At 37.9% G+C, this 20,332-nt stretch overlaps 1 protein-coding gene across 1 annotated transcript in view; it reads left to right on the top strand.

Moving 5' to 3' along the window:
- The window catches only part of ccdc93 (coiled-coil domain containing 93), a 67,866-nt gene that overhangs the window by 36,555 nt on the left and 10,979 nt on the right, over positions 1-20,332 (top strand). Inside the window, exons 13-19 of the mRNA XM_060827848.1 lie at positions 1,250-1,312; positions 2,212-2,285; positions 6,468-6,549; positions 8,035-8,109; positions 13,459-13,530; positions 14,785-14,893; positions 19,574-19,656. Coding sequence (XP_060683831.1) covers positions 1,250-1,312; positions 2,212-2,285; positions 6,468-6,549; positions 8,035-8,109; positions 13,459-13,530; positions 14,785-14,893; positions 19,574-19,656 — 558 coding nt within the window. The remainder of the gene's footprint in view (positions 1-1,249; positions 1,313-2,211; positions 2,286-6,467; positions 6,550-8,034; positions 8,110-13,458; positions 13,531-14,784; positions 14,894-19,573; positions 19,657-20,332) is intronic.

The following is a 20,332-nucleotide window of genomic DNA, read 5'->3' as shown; positions in this document are numbered from 1 at the left end:
GTGGATGTTGAGGTGATTGAGATGCAGCAAAACAGGAATTTAAGGTGAATGTTCTAGATTAGTCAACCATCAATGTTAGAGTGAAGGAAGACTGCAAAATGAATAAACAAGAATATTTAGAAATGGGAAGGAGAAGAGCTAAGTATTTTATAACTGAAATGAGAATTTTTGAAGTCTGTGTGTTGAAGTATGGAAACCGTTGGAGGTTAAAGAGGAAAGAGAACATAAATTGGATTTGGAAAAGGGTGGAGCTCAGGAAGCAACTTAGACAAAGTCACGAAATGAGGGTTTGAGCAACTTTAAGCAGAAATGATATTTTAGAAATAGAAGGAATTTTTTTTTGATAGAAGCTATAAGGGTGGTATGTGTGCAGGCATCCAGGAAGTTAGATTGGAAGTGATCAAAAAATTTTGGCAAAATGAAATGGAACATTTATCACTTGTAGTTACTATTTCCTAAAGTGCTGTTATGTCCATGATGTAGACTTAAAATAAGAAGGTGACACATTGCACAGCAGATTCAAAGTTAGTGAATGTTGATAGCCAGTGCCAGTAGGATTCAAAATGCCTGTTACAAACATGCTGCACGAAAGCTAAGCACAGTTGAGACTTGATTTTTTTTTTGTTTTGGATGTAAATCTAATATAAACTAACCAGGCGAGGGAATAGGTTGAGAAGGAGAGTCCTTCATGGTAACTTCCCATCTCGTGTGTAAATTGAACCCATGTTGTTAGCATCACCAACTAACCATCCGACCAACAGTGTTAACTGACCTCATTGTGACATAATACATTTTGATAAAACTCCAGGCATGCTTGTAAGTTCACAGCTGCTGATTGAAAGCAATCTGTTGGGATTGTACTGCCAGAGTTAGTGAAGTACTCATTGATTTCTTTGGCTTGCCATTTCATTACCAGTGCAACAAGGCTTTAGTGGAAGTTCACGAGCTGTTGAGGCCTTCTGCAAGGTCTGCTCAGTCTTTAAAGTAATGGAAGGATTAGTCAGTCTAAATTTTTAAACCACTTGAGTTGGGTGGGTTGTGGTAAATTAGGAGAGGGATATAAGCTCAAAATTAGGTTAGATGTAAAGTACTTTGGTGAAGACCATTGATGTCCAGAATAATTTGTATATGTGTTCACTACAAATATGTAGAATGCAGCTGTTAACTCGTGAATCACGATAGTCACTGTATATATTATTGCCCCATGATGTACTGAAATTATTGAACTTTTTTATTATTTTAAAAATAGCTTCAATTGAAATGCAGTGGGATTCAGGCTACCTGTGAGGAAGCAAAGAAAAAACTGGTGGAGGTAAGATTGCTATGTTTTAGGTAACTAACATACCAGCATAGAAAGTAGGAGCAGATATAGGACATATTGACCCCTCGAGCCTGTTCAATATGATCATGGCTGATCATTGAGCTCAGTACCCTAGTCCTGCTCTTCCCCAATATCCCTTGATTTCTTTCATCACAAGAGCTATATCTACCTTCTTGAAACGGAGTCTAGTAATTTTCAGTCAACCTGTCAAGTCTTTGCTGTCTGTTTGAAAAATAATGCTCTTAGTCCCACTTCCTGGCTCTTTCCCTGTGTCTCTGCAATTATTTTTGTTCAAATATTTATTCAGTCCTTCATCCTAACCAGATCTTACTACAACCTCTGTTACATGTGGCAATCATACCCAAAAAGTCCACTGTGTTTAAAATAAAATGTATGTTTTCACCCACATGTAATGTCATTTTTGCCAGTCAAGTTAGTGCTGTGGGGCTTCTGATTACTGATGTTTATGCTATTGGCAAAAGCAATGGTTAAAAGTGGATAAACTTGTAAGCTGGTTGGCAGAAAGGATAATGAAGCATGTTGGATAGTTTGTTCACTTTATTAAAATTTCTGTTGGGCATTGAAACTGTCAAAGTTGCACTGATTTGGAAATGTATTTGTCCATGCCACAAAATTGATGTTAAATCGTGTTATAGCTTGCATTTTTGTCAATATTGTTTATGTACTGTCCAAATTTTTTACAAATATTAGAAGGTTTATTTGATTATATGTAAAACCAAAGGAGCAGATCTGTGGTCTTTGTGGGGGGGAATAAAAAACAACTTTTCAACCCATCAGCTTGTTTTCTCTCCATAGACACTGCATGACCTATTTTCAGCATTCATTGTATTTAGTTTACATATCATCTCACTGAGGTTTTCTATTGCCAGGTCGTGAATTATGGCCAGAAACTGGATAAAAAACTGTCTGCTGTTGAAATTGCAGAATCCCAGGCTGATTCTGGGTATGTGATATTCGCATATTTTAAGTCTTCATATGTTTTGTAGATAAGCACCTTTTACTTTTCAATACAATTTCAATTTTTATTTCATGCAGCATAGACAGAACCCTGCTGATATATTCAATTGGTGTTTTACGTGTAAAACAGGAGCAGGGGTAGACTATTCAGTACCTTGAGTCTGTTCTGATTCAGTAAGATCATGGCAGACCTTCGTTTCAAGTTCCTAATTCTCATCTACACTCAATAAGCTTGATTCTCCTGCTGAAGAAGAATTTATCCACCTCTGTCTTAAGCATTCAATGTCCTTGCGTCCTCAAGCTGCTAAGGCAGAATTCCAGAATTGCATATGTCGCTAACAGAAAATTTAACCCAGACTCTCTGCTGAAAAGAATACCTAAATTTCATACACTATAAAGATTAATGTAACTTCTATGCAAATAGCGTTGGTAAATAATTTGGAAATAAATTCAGAAAATTGTAAAAGAAGAAAATGGACATGTGACATGTAGGTTGCAGAAAAATTCAAAGCTTTTTGTTATCCATATGATGCATGACAGGTAAGGCTTAATACCGTAGTTGCAGGCCAGTGGAATTAAAACTGTTAGAAGATTGCATTTACAAGTTTGTTGCCCCTATCTGAGAAGCGACTCTTCCACAAAGATACAGTGGAAACTTGGAGCTCTATAAAACGACAGAATATTTATTAAGTACTTCTAACTACTAGAAATGTCTCAATCACTATCTATCAATACGTTGATTTCTGTAACTAAACCCAATCATTATTACATGGGGCAGTTTGTAGGTGGCCAGTTAAAACCATATAACGTCTTCACCACACCTCCTGACGTAGGGTACCTTCTTATAATCAAGATTAGAGTGGTGCTGGAAAAGCACAGCAGGGTAGGCAGCATTCAAGGAGCAGGAAAATAGACATTTCAGGCAGGAACCATCCCTGATAAAGGGCTTCTGCCCAAAATGGTTGATTTTCCTGTTCCTTGGATGCTGCCTGACCTACTGTATTTTTCCAGCACCACTCTAATCTTGACTCTATCTCCAGCATCTGCAGTCCTTTCGCATACCTTCTTGCAATGTTAGTCTTTGAAGTATTGTTGAACCAGGAGTTTCTTCAGGTTTTTTATGCATAAGTCTCTGTTCCAAATACATACTTTACATTGGTCATGTGCATGCATACCTCCATCTGAACATTTTGTCTAAATGTATGCCTTCTTTGGACTTATCCATACATGTGAGCAATCTCAACCATTTTGTCCAAATTTATACCCTACCTGATAGAGCCTGCAGTTTTAACTCTTAGCAGATCTGACTGACTCAGTATAATTCCATTCACGTAGCAGCCCTGTTTTAGGCTTATACCAGTTCCTGTTATTTTCCTGTTATCTTCAGCCTTGTCCAACAAAGTTGTGACTGGGCAAAAAAAACCAGTTCTAGCAACAACTTTGTCCAATGCATATGATTAGATTCCGTACAGTATGGAAACAGGCCCTTCGACCCAACAAATCCGCGTCGACCCTCTGAAGAGTAACCCAACAAGAACCAGTTCCCTACCCTATATTTACCCCTGAATAATGCACCTCACACCATGGACAATTTAGCATGGCCAATTCTCCTGACCTGCACATCTTTGGATTGTGGGAGGAAACCGGAACACCTGGAGGAAACCTACACAGACATGGGGAGAATGTGCAAACTCCACACAGACAGTTCTGAGCTGGGAATGGATCTCCTGGCATTGTGAGGCAGCTGTGTTAACCACTGAGCCACCATGCTGCCCAATATATACATCATATTTTGTGTTAAAAGGAAACAAATACAAATGAGTCATCTGGATCATGATTAGAATCCTGGATATAATTGAATCAATACAGTTTAACTTTTTTTTAGAACTTGTACATCTTATGGCCTGAAAAAGTTATGAAGTTGTGCCTGAGAGCTGGAGAATAATGACCACAAGTGTGAAGCATTGTCAGTCATTTCCAACAACCCAATTTATCTAAGATTGTATAGTACAAATTGTACTCTTTCCATATCATTTAGTTTTCAATGTTTTCATGTTTTGCTTTATCCTTGTGAATTAAGGATTTCCATGTTTGTTTATCTTCCTGTGCTTATATTCCCACAGTAGTAGCAGGTTAGGAATTATTTGGCTTTGCTGTGTAAGTTGGAAATAAAAACAGACTGTTAGAAAGCACTGCAGCTGAGGTAGCACCTGTGGAGTGTTAACTATTAACATCTTAGTTTGATGCCCTTTCATCTGCAAGCATATTAGCTGTGCTATTCAATTATTTAATCTTTTAATTCTGATGTACTTGAATTTTGCTCCTAAGCAAACATGCTTTTACCTTTTAAAATATGTTAATTGATAATCTATGCACATCTTTTTATTCATTTCTGGGATGTGAAAAATCACTGGCCAGGCCAGCTGCCAATTCCAGGTTGCCCTTGAGAGGTTATTAATTTAAGTTAGATGTTACAAAAATGAAGGTAATTATTCATGTAGTGTTTTAATGTTCCAATTTAGTGTATTTCACATGGACACCACTTTGTAACAGAAATTCTTAATATTTTGAATTCCTTCTGTTCTGTTAGATTGGTACTTAATTTCCTATTCGTGTTTCTTGTATTAGTTCAGCTGTGAAGCTATTTAATTTGAATGAAGAGCTTGATTGTATCATTTTTTTACTGCTCAAATTTAATTTTCAAATAATGACTTGAAAGTCTTTGAAGTCATTCTTGCAAAGAAATTACAACGCAAAAACAGGATATTGACCTATCCAGTCGGCGTTTGTTGTTTGCATGAGCAAATCACTTTACTCATACTGTTTCCATAGCACTCCAAACCATTTTTCTTCTAGCTATTCAATTTAGTTTGGTGATGTGGTTTCTGCCTGAGTCATTAACCTTAGAAATTAAATTCACAGCATCAAAATTCCATGAAGATATGCCTGCCCTCTTTCAGATCTCCTCCTCCTCCTCCTCCACACAAATGATCTGCATTTATGTAACCAATCCCATCCTCTCCCAGTTAGAAGATTTTTCAAAACAACCTTACTACTTTGTTTTGTACCAAGTTAGATTTAAAAATATATCTTCAGGTTTATATTTCCCGGCGGCATGGTGGCACAGTGGTTAGCACTGCTGCCTCACAGCGCCTGAGACCCGGGTTCAATTCCCGACTCAGGCGACAGACTGTGTGGAGTTTGCACGTTCTCCCCATGTCTGCGTGGGTTTCCTCCAGGTGCTCCGGTTTCCTCCCACAGTCCAAAGATGTGCAGGTCAGGTGAATTGGCCATGCTAAATTGCCCGTAGTGTTAAGTAAGGGGTAAATGTAGGGGTATGGGTGGGTTGCGCTTCGGCGGGTCAGTGTGGACTTGTTGGGCCGAAGGGCCTGTTTCCACACTGTAAATAATCTAATATTTGTAAATATTGGACAATATCCTAATGTTTCAATATTGTACTTTGTTTAGAGCCTTAATATCTTTGCCCGAATGTGGAAACCAATAATGTATTCCATTTCTAACTGTGGTCTTATAATTATTCAGTATGCCTAGGTTCCTTTTGAAGATGACAAACGCACAGCATATTCCAAAATTAGCTTTAACCAATGATCTGCATTATGGTAATCGGTGTTCTTCACTGCCTGAGTGAATTATTCAAACTTAAAAGAAACAATTGAGAACTTAAGAACACCACAAATTAAAGAGCAGCGAACCTAATATCAGAAGCTCCTTGATTGCATTTCTTCTCATTCTTGTTTTATGTTGTAGTTACATAAATGTTACAGTTTTGTTTTCTTGGGTTACCTAAAGTTTTTCCTTCATCCTTACAAACACAGCAAGCCACTGTAGTTGATAAAGATCCACAACTGTGATTTTAAGTTAATGGCATTTTTTTTCTAGCTTGTGTTTTTAACACAAAGCAAAATAGCATGAATGCTGAAGATCTGCAATATAAACAGAAAATACTGGAAGTATTCTTCAGATCAGGCAGCATCTGCAGAGTGAGAAATCAATTTTGATATTTCACGTTGGTCAGCTTTCATCAGAGCCAGTGGTAACTTTGTTTCTCTTTCTGCAGAAGCTGCCTGACTACTATATTCTTAGAGCTTCTTCTGTTTTTATTATTTTATATATTACTGGTATAATATAAAACTTTATTCCTAATTAGCATACTGGAGAAGTTGAGAGCGTTGGTCACAATGAATGAGGGACTAAAGGATCAGGAGCAGCAGTTTAGGAATCATTGCCGGGTAAGTGTTCAAAATGTTCTGTTTTGTATGGTTGTTCAGATTAGCATACCTGACGTGGAGAAAACTGGACCAGATCAGACTATTTTCACAGTGCTTAAGAAGAATGAGAGAGGATCTGATAGAAATCTATAAACTTTTAACAGACTAGAGGGCAAATACAGGAAGGATGTTCCTGATGACCAGGGACTCCAGAACCATGGGTCAGAGCCTATGGATAAGGAGTAGACCATTTATGACTGAGATAAGAAGAAATTCCATCACCCAGAGAGTGGTGAATTTGTGGAATTCTCTACCACAGAAAGAGGTTGAGGCCAAAACATTTAATGTTTTCAGAAAGGAGTTGAATATCGTTCAGAGAGATGAAAGGATACGGGGAGAAAGCAGGAACAGGGTGCTGAATTGGGTTATCAGCCATGATCATCCTGAATGGCAGAGCATGCTTGAAGGGCTGGGTCGTCAACTCCTATTTTCTATGTTTCTGTGACCAAAGCTTTAAATTGGTTTAACTATCCCATGTATATCGGGTCCTTGAAGTTTTTACTAAAAGGTATTTTTCTTTGCTAATCTTACACCAATCCAACTGGCTTTGCACAAGAAATGCAGGACACATATAATACTCTTAATCTCTTCCCTGTTTTCCCTTTGCAACCCCGCCCAACAAAAAAATGGCAACTAACTTTTTTCAGATTTGAAATTCTGCCCGCGAGTTATCAAGTATTAAGGTTATAGTTCAGGTGGCTCTATTTTAAATTGTTGTAATTTGTCTTATTCTAAAAGTTGTTATATCAGTCTATGCATTTCAATCACTTAATCTTGGTAATCTGCTACAAAATTAATGATCTGATGTCATTAGCCCTGTGCAGCCTAGCATACAGTCATAACCTATTGACAGTTACCAAATACCTTAAGATTCAAAGACATATTGAAGGTATCTTACTGCACCCGTACATTTCTAAACATTTTTCATTATAAAAGTCTGGTCTTTTTATTTGCAGTAATGTAATGTTGTATGTTAGTTTGTTATACACTTTATTAAATGTCAATTTATGAAGTCAAAAATTTGCAGAATAAGTCATTTTTAAACTTCTATCTTTTTTGTAGAAATAAGCAATGCTTAGTTTGAGTAGCTTTCATGATCTTCTGTACAGTCATATTATTTCTTCTGTTAGAAGGTCATCTCTTCGTCTTCTCCCATCGGCATAGCACTATTGCCTTGTTTGAGGTATATCCAGTATTCATGGACTGAAACCTCCATCTCTGCTGTTCAGGATTTTTGGGTGTCTGATTCAAGCCCATAATCTAACATTAAGCCAAAAGCATAGGTTACGACAGTATTTTATTTACAATTCATTTGAGTGTTTAAAGTGTACGTAACATTTAGATAACTAAAATTTCCGGTGATACCAATGGACACAAAGAATGACTTGGTACAAAGGATTTTTCACCTTGATTGCTTTGTGTCATTATGAAGCTGTTTATTTTCAGGAAGAAATGGCTCGGTTGCAGCAGGTTATCAAAAATCTCAAGAGTGTAGCAGGGACTGAGGATGCTGAAGAGAAGGTAAGTGGTACTGTATAAATGAATTGTGTTTTGAGCTGCTTGTCTTTACCAATCTAAATAGGTTCTTTGATTGGAAAATGATAATATCTAATTCAGCGTCTTCATTCATTTTCCTTTCCTTTAAGTAAGTGCTGAAATTAACACAGCCCAGAGTAGGTTGTAGTATCTTTATCAATCCTTGCACTTCTTTATGCTAGGAAATAATTGAAAAAATCTGCAGAATTGCAGAATTTACAGCACAGCATGTTTGTAGATGATGTTGAAAAAAAAACCTATCCAAGTACTCCCCTGTCTTGCTTTTGAAAAGAACCATGAATCAGAAAAGGCCTGGAAATTGTTACAATCCCAAACCAGACTGCTAAAATTATATTACAGTCTATTAAATACAATCTAAGGGACTAGTAACTTCTTTATTTTAAGCTGGGTAAAGTGTGTGATACAGAGTGCTTGCTTTTAAAAAAAAAACAAAGCTTTTCACTTTTGAATAAACAGTAAACCTTACTTTCCAACATTAAAATAGTAGCACAATGTCCCAACATATGTGAAACTTACTTGTTATGCCCAGGATTCATGTGATAAAGGTGGATAATGAACTGATTGAAGACTCTCAGCATACATTAAACAGATCCCAAAGACTTCTCAACAAATCTTCTTTCTCCTGTCCCTGCCTCCATCCACCTCAAAGATGTTAATATCAAGTCTCATTGAACTTCAGGCTTAGATTAGATTAGATTCTGTATAATGCAGAAACAGGCCCTTCGGCCCAACAAGTCCACACCGACCTTCCGAAGAGTAACCCACCCAGACCCATTTCCCTCTGACTAATGCACCTAACATTACTGGCAATATAGCATGGCCAGTTGTGGGAGGAAACCGGAGAACCCAGTGGAAACCCACGTAGGCATTGGGAGAATGTGCAAACTCCACACAGACAAGTCACCCGAGGATGGAATCGAACCTGGGGCCCTGGTGCTGAGAGGCAACAGTGCTAACCGCTGAGCTACAGTGCTGCTTCACCATTCGTTCGTTCTTTCTTCACCATTCGTTCTTTCTTTCTTCATCATTCTTCACCCAGACCCTGAAACTGCCTCTTAAACAGCACTCTGACATGGACTAGCTCAATGCCTGCTCCTGTTCTGGTTACTCACCTTTCTTTGCTGGACCTACGCTCCCCTGAACTCCAAAAACTGCACTCCAGGACTCCTTTGTCAATGTAATTACAGCATCGGTATCTGTTAAATTATTGGCAGTTGTATAGCCTTGGAATGAGTGAGTTATTTAGTTCATTATGCCTCCTCCTATTTGAAAAAGAGACACAATTGCAGTAAGTCCCTGCTTAAAGATGACTTAGTCAAATTAAATATTTACCATCTTCAACAAAATGGTGACTATTTATTTGACATTGAGTTTTATTTGAAAGTTTTTTGTCACAGATTTCTTGTTCTGTGGCTAACCTGCTGTGAAGGTACTTTTCCCATGATTCAAATTTGCACTTAATGGAGACCTTTTTCGATATTTCCAAATTCGAGATTATACATAGAAGACCACATTATTAGAAAGCTCTTATAAATTGGACAGGGAAAGAAGAGTGTTATGGCCAATGGGTCCACCCTCGGTCAGCATTCTTTATCACTCATTACACAATGAAGTATCAAAAGACATGGAACAATTGTCCAAAGCATGGAATCAGGAATTGGGTTTGTAAATCCCTTCAGAAACGTGGGACGACATCTGGGAAAATGTTGTGGTTCTGTTCGCCGAGCTGGGAATTTGTGTTGCAGACATTTATTCCCCTGTCTAGGTGACATCGTCAGTGGTTGGGAACCTCCTGTGAAGCACTTCTGTGATCTTTCCTCCGGCATTTGTAGTGGTTTGAATCTGCCACTTCGGGTTGTCAGTTCCAGCTGTCCGTTGCAGTGGCCGGTATATTGGGTCCAGGTCGATGTGCTTATTCATTTGAATCTGTCGAGAAGTGCCATGCCTCGAGGAATTCCCTGGCTGTTCTCTGTTTGGTTTAGATTAGATTAGATTACTACAGTGTGGAAACAGGCCTTTTTTGTCAGCCTGTCGTGAGAGACATTGTCAAAAGTCTTGCTAAAGTCAGTGTATACAACATCTACCACCTGCCTTCATCAATCGTCTTTATCATTTTCTCAAAAAAACTGTGTCACAGCTTTCCCTCGCGAGGCTATGCTGCCCTATAGCTAATAGGTCTATTCCGTTCCAACTGAGAGTAAATCCTGGCTCTAAGAATCTTCAGTATTTTCCCCGCTGTTGACATAAGGCTGATTGGCCTGTAATCTCCTGGATTGTCCATTGCTCCCCAGTTGAACAAATGAGAATACAAAGATTTTGTACAAGGCACCAAAAGTGTTTTCCCTTGCCTCCCTCAGGTTCTGTCTCAGAATACTATCAGGTCATAGGGACTTGGCCACCTTAATGCTTTGCAAAGCACCCAAAATCACCTTTTATGTCAACATGCACTAAATTATCACTATACCCCTCTCTAGTCTCACTCTCCACCATGTCCTTCTCCTTTGTAAATACCAAAGCAATATATTCATTAAGGATCTCTCACTGTTCATCTGGCACCATGTATAAAATCTCTCCTTTATCCTTAAGTGAGCTACGTTTCCCTAACTACCCTTCTGCTTTTTATATATGTACAAAACACCTTGGGATTTTTCTTGATTCTGTTTGCCAAGGACATTTCATAACTCCATTAAACCTTCCTAACTCTGTTTTTAAGTTCTTGTTTTTTTTTTCGAGTGATCTTTGTGTTTTCAGTTTCCTAAAACCTTATGTATGCCTCATTTTTCATTTTGACTGGGCTCACAATTTCTCTTGCTATCTAAGTTTCCCGAATCTTGCCTGCCTTATTCTATTTTTACAACAGGAACATACTGGTCCTGAATGTTAATCAACTGGCCATTAAAAGATTCCCATATGACAAATGTGGTTTATCCTCAAGCAGCAGTCTCCAATTTACATGCCCTAGTTCCTGCCCAATATTGCTGTAGTTAGCCTTACCCCAATTTTCACTGGAGGACTACTCCTTCCTTATCCATAAGTAACTTGCGGAATTGTGGTCACTGTTCCTGAAATGCTCCCCGATTGAAACTTTGATAGTCTGGTTGGGCTATTCCCCATACCAGATATAGTATGGCTCCTTCCCTAGTTGTATTTTCTTGCATTTCAAGGTTATCCAATGTCTACTTCTCTCTTGGCTTTGCTGTGTTCTAGTAAAGCCCTTGACTCTTAAGTGGCAGGAGCTGGTTGCTGCAGGTGGTTCTACCTGCACAAATCTTCTGCCATGAGATGGAACCTAGTCAATTAAATCTTTAACAGATGAGTCTAATTGTAGCATGTATTTGCAGCCCTTGCATTTAAATTGCATTTCTTCTTAATAGAATATGCATTATTTCAACTTAATGTGTTTTGAATCTTTCTGCCAAGAAATGTAACTAACTGTACAGCATTCCTTTTGTATTAATGATTATGCTTCAAATTATTTTAGCTAAGAATATATTGTATAGTACCATATTTCAACCAGTACACTCTTCTTTTCAAGTAGGGAAAACAATAATATTTCTAAGGAGTTGGGAGAGTAGCTGAATTTTTGTTCTTGCTAAAATTCTAATAACTTTCTGCACTGTTCCTAAATTCATGACCAATATATGACTGTGATCGATGTTAACTCAGAAAAAGGGAAGAGTTGAATTGGACTGGGAGTTCAATTATTGTGCCAGTGAGAAGGCATCATGAATTTGAAGTATACAACAAACATTGGAGAAAACTGACAGATTAGCAACAAAAGCTGTTCAAAGCTGCTTGTAGATACCTATGGTGAGATCAGTAAAGTTGAGGGAAAATATTACAATTGCACCAAAAATGGAAGTGAATGTACTACAGTTGAGTTTGCAGATGACATGAGGTGGGAATGCAAGTAGTGAGGGTGTATCTACAGAGGGATATAGGTGAGTTGAGTGAGTGGGTTAAATCTTGGTAGAATGAGTGTGAAGTTATGCACTTTGGCAAGTAGAGGAGCTGAATATCATTTAAATATTAGAGGGGGGTTTCTGGCATCCTTATCCATGAATCACTAAAATCTAGCATCAAAATTCACGAGATAATAGAGAAGGCAATTGGAAGTTGGCTCTTATTTCAAAGGGAATGGAATATGAAACTAGGGATGTCTTGCTAAAACTACACAAGGCACGAGTCGGACCACAGCTGGAATGTTGTGACCAGTTTTGAGCCCCTATTTAGGGCAGGTATATTGGCACTGGTGGCAATCCTATAAGGTTCACTTGGCTGATACCAGGTGTGGAAGGGTTGTCTTTGTCAGGGCAGGTTGAGACAGGGGCCTGTACTCGTTTGGGGTATACAAGAGTAAGAGGCAACCTTATGGCAACACACCACGTTCTCAGGGAATTTGACAGGTTGATGCAGAAAGATTGTTTCTCCTCTCCTGTAATGTCAGAATATTACACTTTAAGGCTGAGATCTTGAAGAGTTTCTTCTTGAAGGATAGTGAATCTGTGTAGTTGAGGCTGGTTTGCTAAGTCAAGACTGAAACAGCTTTTCAAGCAGGGAATCAAGGGTTATCGGGAAATGATAGGAAAGTGGAGTTGAGAGTTATCAAGTCAGCATGATCTCATTGAATGGCAGTGTAGTCTCAAAGGGCTGAATGGCACACCTCTGCTCCAACATCTTATGGACTTGATTGTGGAGATGAAAGGATACCAGAATTGATCTCTCCGGTTCTACTGGAATTCTAAAACAGTTGTCAGATCCATGCTGGTTTGTGCATAGCTTGACCAATCTGATTACTGAGAGAAAATTTAGTATTAATAACAGAAGCATAATTTGTGCTGAATTTTTAATCCAGGTGGGGCCTAGTGAATATCTATTGGTATGGCTAATTCTAGGAATCAAACCTTATAGAAAGGATGCAAAGGCCCTTCATACAGCGGCTAATTAAAATAATAGGAAGAATGAAATATTTCAGTTATATTGACGGTGTTCTCGCTTTTGAGCAGAGAAGATCTAGGAGGGAATTTGATAGAGGTGTTCAAAATCATAAAGGGTTTTTATGGAGTTCAAAATTATTTAAGGATTTTAGTGGATTAAGTGAGAAGAAACTGCTTCCTGTGGCTGAATGGTCAGTAACTGACAAAAAGAACCACAGAAACAAGAAGGTAGAATAAAACCTGTTACAATCTGGACCACACTGTGGAGGAGCAGTGTAGGAATCATAATCAGTCTACAGGGTCAGGTGTGTCAGGCTGATCTGCATATTAAACCTGTTGGAATTTGCTTTAACCAGTTGGTTTTAATTTTAAATAGGAACATAGTGAACTTATAGAGGAACAATATAAAGGAGACAGGGAAAAATTACAGAAAATACGACTATTGCTGGTAAGTAGTCACAAACACCACAGTCTAAAAATGAACAAACTGAGAAACCACATTATCAAATGTCCATCAGGATTCAAAGTTAATGATTTTTTTTGGTGTGTAGATGCTCTTATAGAGTGTGTTTGTGGAATAGTTGTGAAAATGAAATGACAAAATAGCTGCCCTTTAATGGAGCAGATAGTTAAAGATGGATATGCCACTTAAATTATGATATTATCAATTAATTCCTACATAAGATGCCACTAGGCCATAATTTGTCTCATCCCTCTCAGAAAATTTAGTTTGTATAAACTAATCTAGCACATTCTGCTGCAAAACAAAATTGCTATATTGCAAAAAGACCTAGTTTGAGAATAAGCAAGATGTTCCCCTCCTATAAATATTTGACTCACTTCATCTCAAGCATGGAATTTTCTTTGTCTTCCCTGATGGACAGTTGACAAATTTTCTGGCATAGTTGTATATTCAAAAAATATTCATATTTCATAGCTTCCACGTAAAAAGGTCAGTTACAATTGTTTTAACAATGCATATTGTATTGTTGTGCATTAAGTTAAAGTTTTACCACATTACCTCTGCAATGATGGAAGACATAATTTAATTTCCAACATACCATAGCCAAACGGAGGTTTGGAAATGTAAGGAAAACAATTTTGAATTGTCAGGCATATGTGCTTCGCATACAGCATGACACTTTGTAATGTAGTGACCAGTGTCACATCAGTGCAGCACCGGTTTTTACAAACAGCATAGTCATAGGAAAATAATGAACCGAAAGGTGCTGGTTGCGATAGACAGCACAAAACAAGTTCTGAAAATAAAAATGAAATATTGTCAGTTCTGGAAATCTGAAATTTCTAGATACACAGAACAGATCAGATCAGCTGTGTGAAGTGTAGACCGTTTTTGGTTATCTGCTTCCCCCCCACCCCGCGCGCGCGCGCACACACACACACACACACACACACACACACACACACACACACACACAACATATTGACTTGTTATAATATTAAACTTCGATATTTGAGAAGACTAATTTCTAAATGGTATGTCCAAGCTAGAATTCAGGATGTGTTCTTGGAATTCAACAAAGTCAATTTTGCCGATTACTGATTTCACTGTTGTCTCAAAGTAGCAGGCATTGAACTACTGGTTCAAAGTATACATTTGCTTATTGTGTAACTGTGTAGGGTGTCTAGTTTTGAGATTTGTAATCCAGGTTAATTTTCAACAACGTTTCCTTGCCTTCAGGCCCGACGCAATAGGGAAATTGCTGTTTTGCAACGAAAAATTGATGAAGTACCAAGCAGAGCAGAATTGACCCAGTATCAGAAACGCTTTATTGAACTCTATAATCAAGGTATGTGTTTAAACTTAACATGTTTTCAACCATTTAGAATAATGTGCTTCATCCAATGTACTTGTCTAAAGGAAATCAAATAATTTGGACCAACAACTAACAATTAGAAATTAATATTTACAATAATTTGCACTTTTCTAATGCTTTTGATACAAAGGATGCTTTTGAAAGGTTTTGCATCCCTTTGCCCATGTTGATAGAATTGCAAAATATTGTAAATAGGTTTTTGAAGTCCGAATTACAGAACATAGACCAAACAGTACAGCACAGGAACAAGCCATTCATTCAACCATGTCTGTGCCATGATGCCATTTTAAACTAATCCGATCTGTCTGCACATGGTTTGCATCCCTCTCTTCCCTGCCTGATCATGTGACTATCTAAATGCCTCTCAAACCTTACTAATATATCTGCTTCCATCACCTTTCATGGCAGTGTGTTCCAAGCACTTCACCACCGTCTGTCATGTTGTTTGCATGCCACCTACATTTTCATCCAAATCATTTGTGTATACGTAACAAACAAGAGGTCCAAGCACTTCACTGACCTCCAGTCAGTAAAGCACCCTTTCACAATTACCCTCTGTCTTCAAGCCAATTTTGTGTTCCAATTTTGTGCTCACATTCAACTTAATCTTTTAGATAAGCTACCATGAAGGACCTTGTCAAATACTTTCGTCCATGTAGAATACATTCATCGCCCAAACCTCATCAATCAACTTTGTCACTGCCTCAAAAGTCTGAGACAAGACCTCCCTTCTATGAAGCCATGCTAATGATTTGTAACAGACCATGCTTCTGCAAATTCTATCTTGAAGAATCTTCTCCAATAATTTCCCAACACTGAAGTAAGGCTGACTGGCCTATAATTCTTGGATTGACCCTGTTTCTTTTCTTAGTCAAAGAGACAACATGGGCTATTCTCCAGTCTTCTGAGACCTCACTTGTGGCTAAAAAAAATACAAAGCTCTCTGTCAAGGTTCAGCAATTTTCTCCCTGCCTCCTTCAATATTCTGCAATAGATCCCATCAGGCCCTGGGGACTAACCTGCTTTCATATTTTTCCTTAATATCAGCATGACCCTCTAAATTTAACATCATCTATGCCCTTTTCAGTGATTACCAATGTCAAGGACTCACTTTCTCTGCCTCAGTGTAAAATTCCCTCCTTTCTCCTTGAGTGGATCTACCCTATCCCTAGTTACCCACTCGCTCCTAAAGTATATGCAAAATGCGATCATATTTTCCTTAATCCTACTTGTCAAGAATGTTTCATTGCTTCTTTTAACTCTCCTATTTTCTTAAGTTTTTTTTGCTTCATTTATACTCAGGGGCCTAGTTCGATTCAGTTTCTAAACCTTATATATGTTTCACATTTTCTTTTTGATAAAACTTTCAACATCTTTGACAAAAACAAGAATTGCTGGAAAAGCTCAGCACATCTGGCAGCATCTGTGGAGAGAAATCAGACTTAACTTTGAGTTAAATGTCTCTTTCACAGAACTAATGGTAGCAAGGAAAATGTTGATTTTTATGCAGAAGATGGAGTTGGGGTAAAGGTGTAAGGAGTAAATGATAGATGGAAATAGAGCTCAAAGAGAGAGAGTGACCAGCAGTTCTGAGGAAGGGTCACTGAACCTGAAACTTGAACTCTGATTTCTGTCCACAGATGCTGCCAGTGCTGTTGAGCTCTTCCAGCAATTTGTTTTTGTTTTTGTTTTTGTTTTTGATTTCCAATGTTCCCAGTGCTTTTCAGTTTCTGTTTTCAATATCTTGCTGTCCAAGGTTCCCAAATCTTGCCATCCTTATCTTTCATCCTCATAGAAACATGCTGGTCCTGAACTATAATGTACTGGCATTTAAAAGGTTCCCATGTGTCAGATGTGGATTTACTCTCAAACAGCTGGTCCAATTAAATTTCTCTAATAGTGTAGTAATTAGCCTTCCCCAATTTAGCACTTTCATTCAATTACCACTCTTATCCTTATCCATAACTATCTTAAGTTATTGAATTATTATCACTATTCCCAAAATGCTCCCCCACTGAAACTTCGATCACATGACCAGATTCATTCCCCAAATTAAGGTTTAATATGGCCATTTCCTCGTTGGACTATCTACATATTGTTTAAAGAAACCTTCCTGGATGCACCTAACAAAACCTCTGCCCCATCTAAGTCCTTGACACTTAACCTCCCAAACAATGGCTGGGATTCTTAAAATGCACTCCTGAAAGTAGCTTTGAAAACCTTTGAGACTTGCACATCACAGTCTCTCCTTGAAAGATCCCTATCTGAGGAAATGCAACAATAGGGCATAGCATGAAAGTGCCATAGGATAGGAACAGTTCTACAACATTAAACTGTAGACGAAGATGTTTGAGTAGTTTAGAGTGATTTGATTTATTTGAAGAGGGCCGATAAATCCAAAAGTGAGGAAGCTATCCTATGCTACAGTTACAGTCACAAGGATATTACTAACTAATTTACCTATTACCTGTGATTTTTGAGAAGATTTGTAGCTCGGGTTGAGGTTCAGGTTGTAAGTTTGCTTGCTGAGCAGGTAGGTTTGTTCTAAGGTGTTTCGTCAGCATGGGAGGTAACATCAGTGAGCCTCTGGTGAAGTGCTTGTGTTTTTCCCCACTTTCTATTTATGTGAATGATATCATTTCCAATACTTTTCCTGAGATGGTTAAATGGATCCAAATCGATGTGTTTATTGATGGAGTTCTTGTTTGAATGCCAGGCCTCTAGGGATTCATGTGCATGTCTTTGTTAAGCTTGTCCTAAGAAGGATGTGTTGTCCTAGTCAAAGTGATATCCTCCTTCGTCTGTGTGTAAAGATACTAGTGATAGCTGGTCATGTCTTTCGGTGGCTAGTTAATATTCATGTATCCTGGTGGCTAGTTTCCTGCCTTTCTGTTAGATGTAACTTGTTTATAAAATACCCTACAAGGACCACAACCAACACAGCATTGGACAGACAGGTAGGAAACTAGCCACCAGGATACATGAACACCAACCAGCCACCGAAAGACATGACCAACTTTCGCTCATAGTTTTACACACGGACGAAGAAGACACCACTTCGCCTGGGCCAACACATCCATCCTAGGACCGGCTAAACGGAGACACATAGGAATTCCTAGATGCTTGGCATTCAGACCAGAACTCCATCCATAAACACATTGATTTGGACCCCATTTACCGATCTCTGAGAAAAAGAGCCGGAAGTGATGTCACCCACCTTAAGAGACCAAGACACACAAATAAAAAGCAGGACAGAACACCAACACTTCACCGGAGCCTCACTGATGATGATACCTGGTATGGTGACGAAACAGCTGAGAACAAACCTACCAGCTCAGTGAGCAAACTTACAACCTTACCTATTAGCTATTTGGTATCTGTGTTACATGAAGAGTAAATACTTAAATATTGGAAAGTATGTTAAGTTTTAAAAATGATTGAGTAAAGCCAATTATGGAGCTTAGATAGCTGATGGTGATCGTGTTTAATTAGCTAGAGTGGTTTGTGGAAAGAAGGGATTCAAGGAAGCAGATAGTCAGTTTTATGGAAGAAAAAAGTTTAGGTGGAGTGAGGAAGGGATATGGACTTTATTTTAAAATCCTGCTCATCCAAAGAAGTGTGAAACTTCTTAATAGTACAAAGTTTGAATATTGCAGCCATAAAAGACATGCTGTCAAAACTCTTAGTCTTGCACTGAACTGGTCAGATGCAAAAATGCAGATTTCAAAGGGAACAACAGTGTATACTGTATTTTAAAAAAAATTAGTGTGCTGATTCATTGGAAAGTAAATTGTGCTCAAATTGTTACAATGGAGAATGCACCAGGGAAAAAAAATTCCCCAAGCTTTTGTTCATAAAGTTTTAAATTGTCTCGAACATTTGTTCAAGACATGGTATAAGCTATTTAACACTACTTCTGTATAGTACCAACACAGTGGTATTTTTCACTAATAGCATTCTGACGTTAAATGTTCTTCCAAGCATAATTAACTAGCCTGTGTTTGCAAGACTCGAACATCAAATCAGAATGTGTTTCTACCATCATCCTTTGCTGAACAACCGTGATTTGAGGTTTGTCTGTTCGGTTTACAACATGGCTCATGTATGCTTGTTAAGAGTTATGTACATGCATGCAAAGTGCTTCCTGCAAGCAGAAAGAACATGTTCAGGTATTGGAGCTCTTCAGTTGGAGCTCAATTGTTCTCAGGTGCATTCCCTGTTTGAATGTGTCTTCAAATCAAAGAGAACTTGCTTTTCACAAATTTAAACAAAATCTTGAAGTATAGTCATTCACTATCTATTCTCCTTGGCAATGCCTCAGCCAATCAAAAATGGAACTTTTAAAATCTAAACTTTTTTTTTAAAAAATTGTAGTTGGCTTGTTTCAAATGGTTTAAGAAAATCTTAAAACTATATATATATAAATGTGGTTGATGATTTAGAATTTTTATAGTATTGAATTGTCTCCTTACTCTTCCCTGTATGTTTGTTTATAGAAAGCTTTCCAGTAACATTTTAAAAGATCTCACCAGTAGATTACATTTAGTAGTAATTTGCATTTAGAAGTTTTAAGTCTATTGTAATTTCCTCTCGTGTAGGAATTGATGCGGTTAGCCTTGAATCTATTGTTGGTGCCAATTTGTTCTATTGTAGTTGCAGCAACTCACAAGGAAACAAAGCAATTCTTCACACTCTATAATACACTTGATGATAAAAAAGTGTACTTGGAAAAAGAGGTAAGGAAATCAAAACCAACCTTTGCTTCATACTTTATTTGTTGGTTTAACACAAGTAATTGTGACAAATAAGCTCATCCAAAGTTAATTAAAAGTTATATCCAATGAGAAAACAAAGTACTGCGAATGCTGTGCATTGGGAGGTGAAAAATAATAAAATGCCTAAGAGATTAGTCACCAATCTAAAATTATGTTACTAATGTTTTCTTGTTTGTGTTATTCAGAGCTAATATGAAAACACTTTTTTTTAGTTTGAGAGAAAACAAGTTGGTGGTGGTGTTATCATTTAAACCTGAAACATTTATTCTCACTACCAGAGCGTAGTGGCAAGTGTGCTATTTACAAAATGCCCTGCAGTAACTTAAGGTTTCGCCATTTTCCAAACCTCAAACCTTCACTGCAGCAGGTGCATGGGAAATGCTGCCACCTGCAAGTTTCCTTACAAAACATATTATGGGCCTTGGAACCATTATCATGCTATCACTGGATCAAAATCTTGGAATTCCCTACTTAACAGAATTGTGTTTTTACACTACATGAACTTCAGTGCTTCAAGAATCACCAACACCTGAAGAACAGTTGCAGATAGGCAATAAATTCTAGCCTTGGCTTCAATGCCACATTCCAAAAATGAATTTCTAAAAATATTATTGCCGAAATTGCCAGGTTAAGATTG

The sequence above is a fragment of the Hemiscyllium ocellatum genome, chromosome 7 (genome assembly GCF_020745735.1).
Source record: "Hemiscyllium ocellatum isolate sHemOce1 chromosome 7, sHemOce1.pat.X.cur, whole genome shotgun sequence".
Classification (NCBI taxonomy): Eukaryota; Metazoa; Chordata; class Chondrichthyes; order Orectolobiformes; family Hemiscylliidae; genus Hemiscyllium; species Hemiscyllium ocellatum.
Note: the sequence above shows the minus strand (reverse complement) of the source record. Positions and strands in the feature narration are given on the sequence as shown.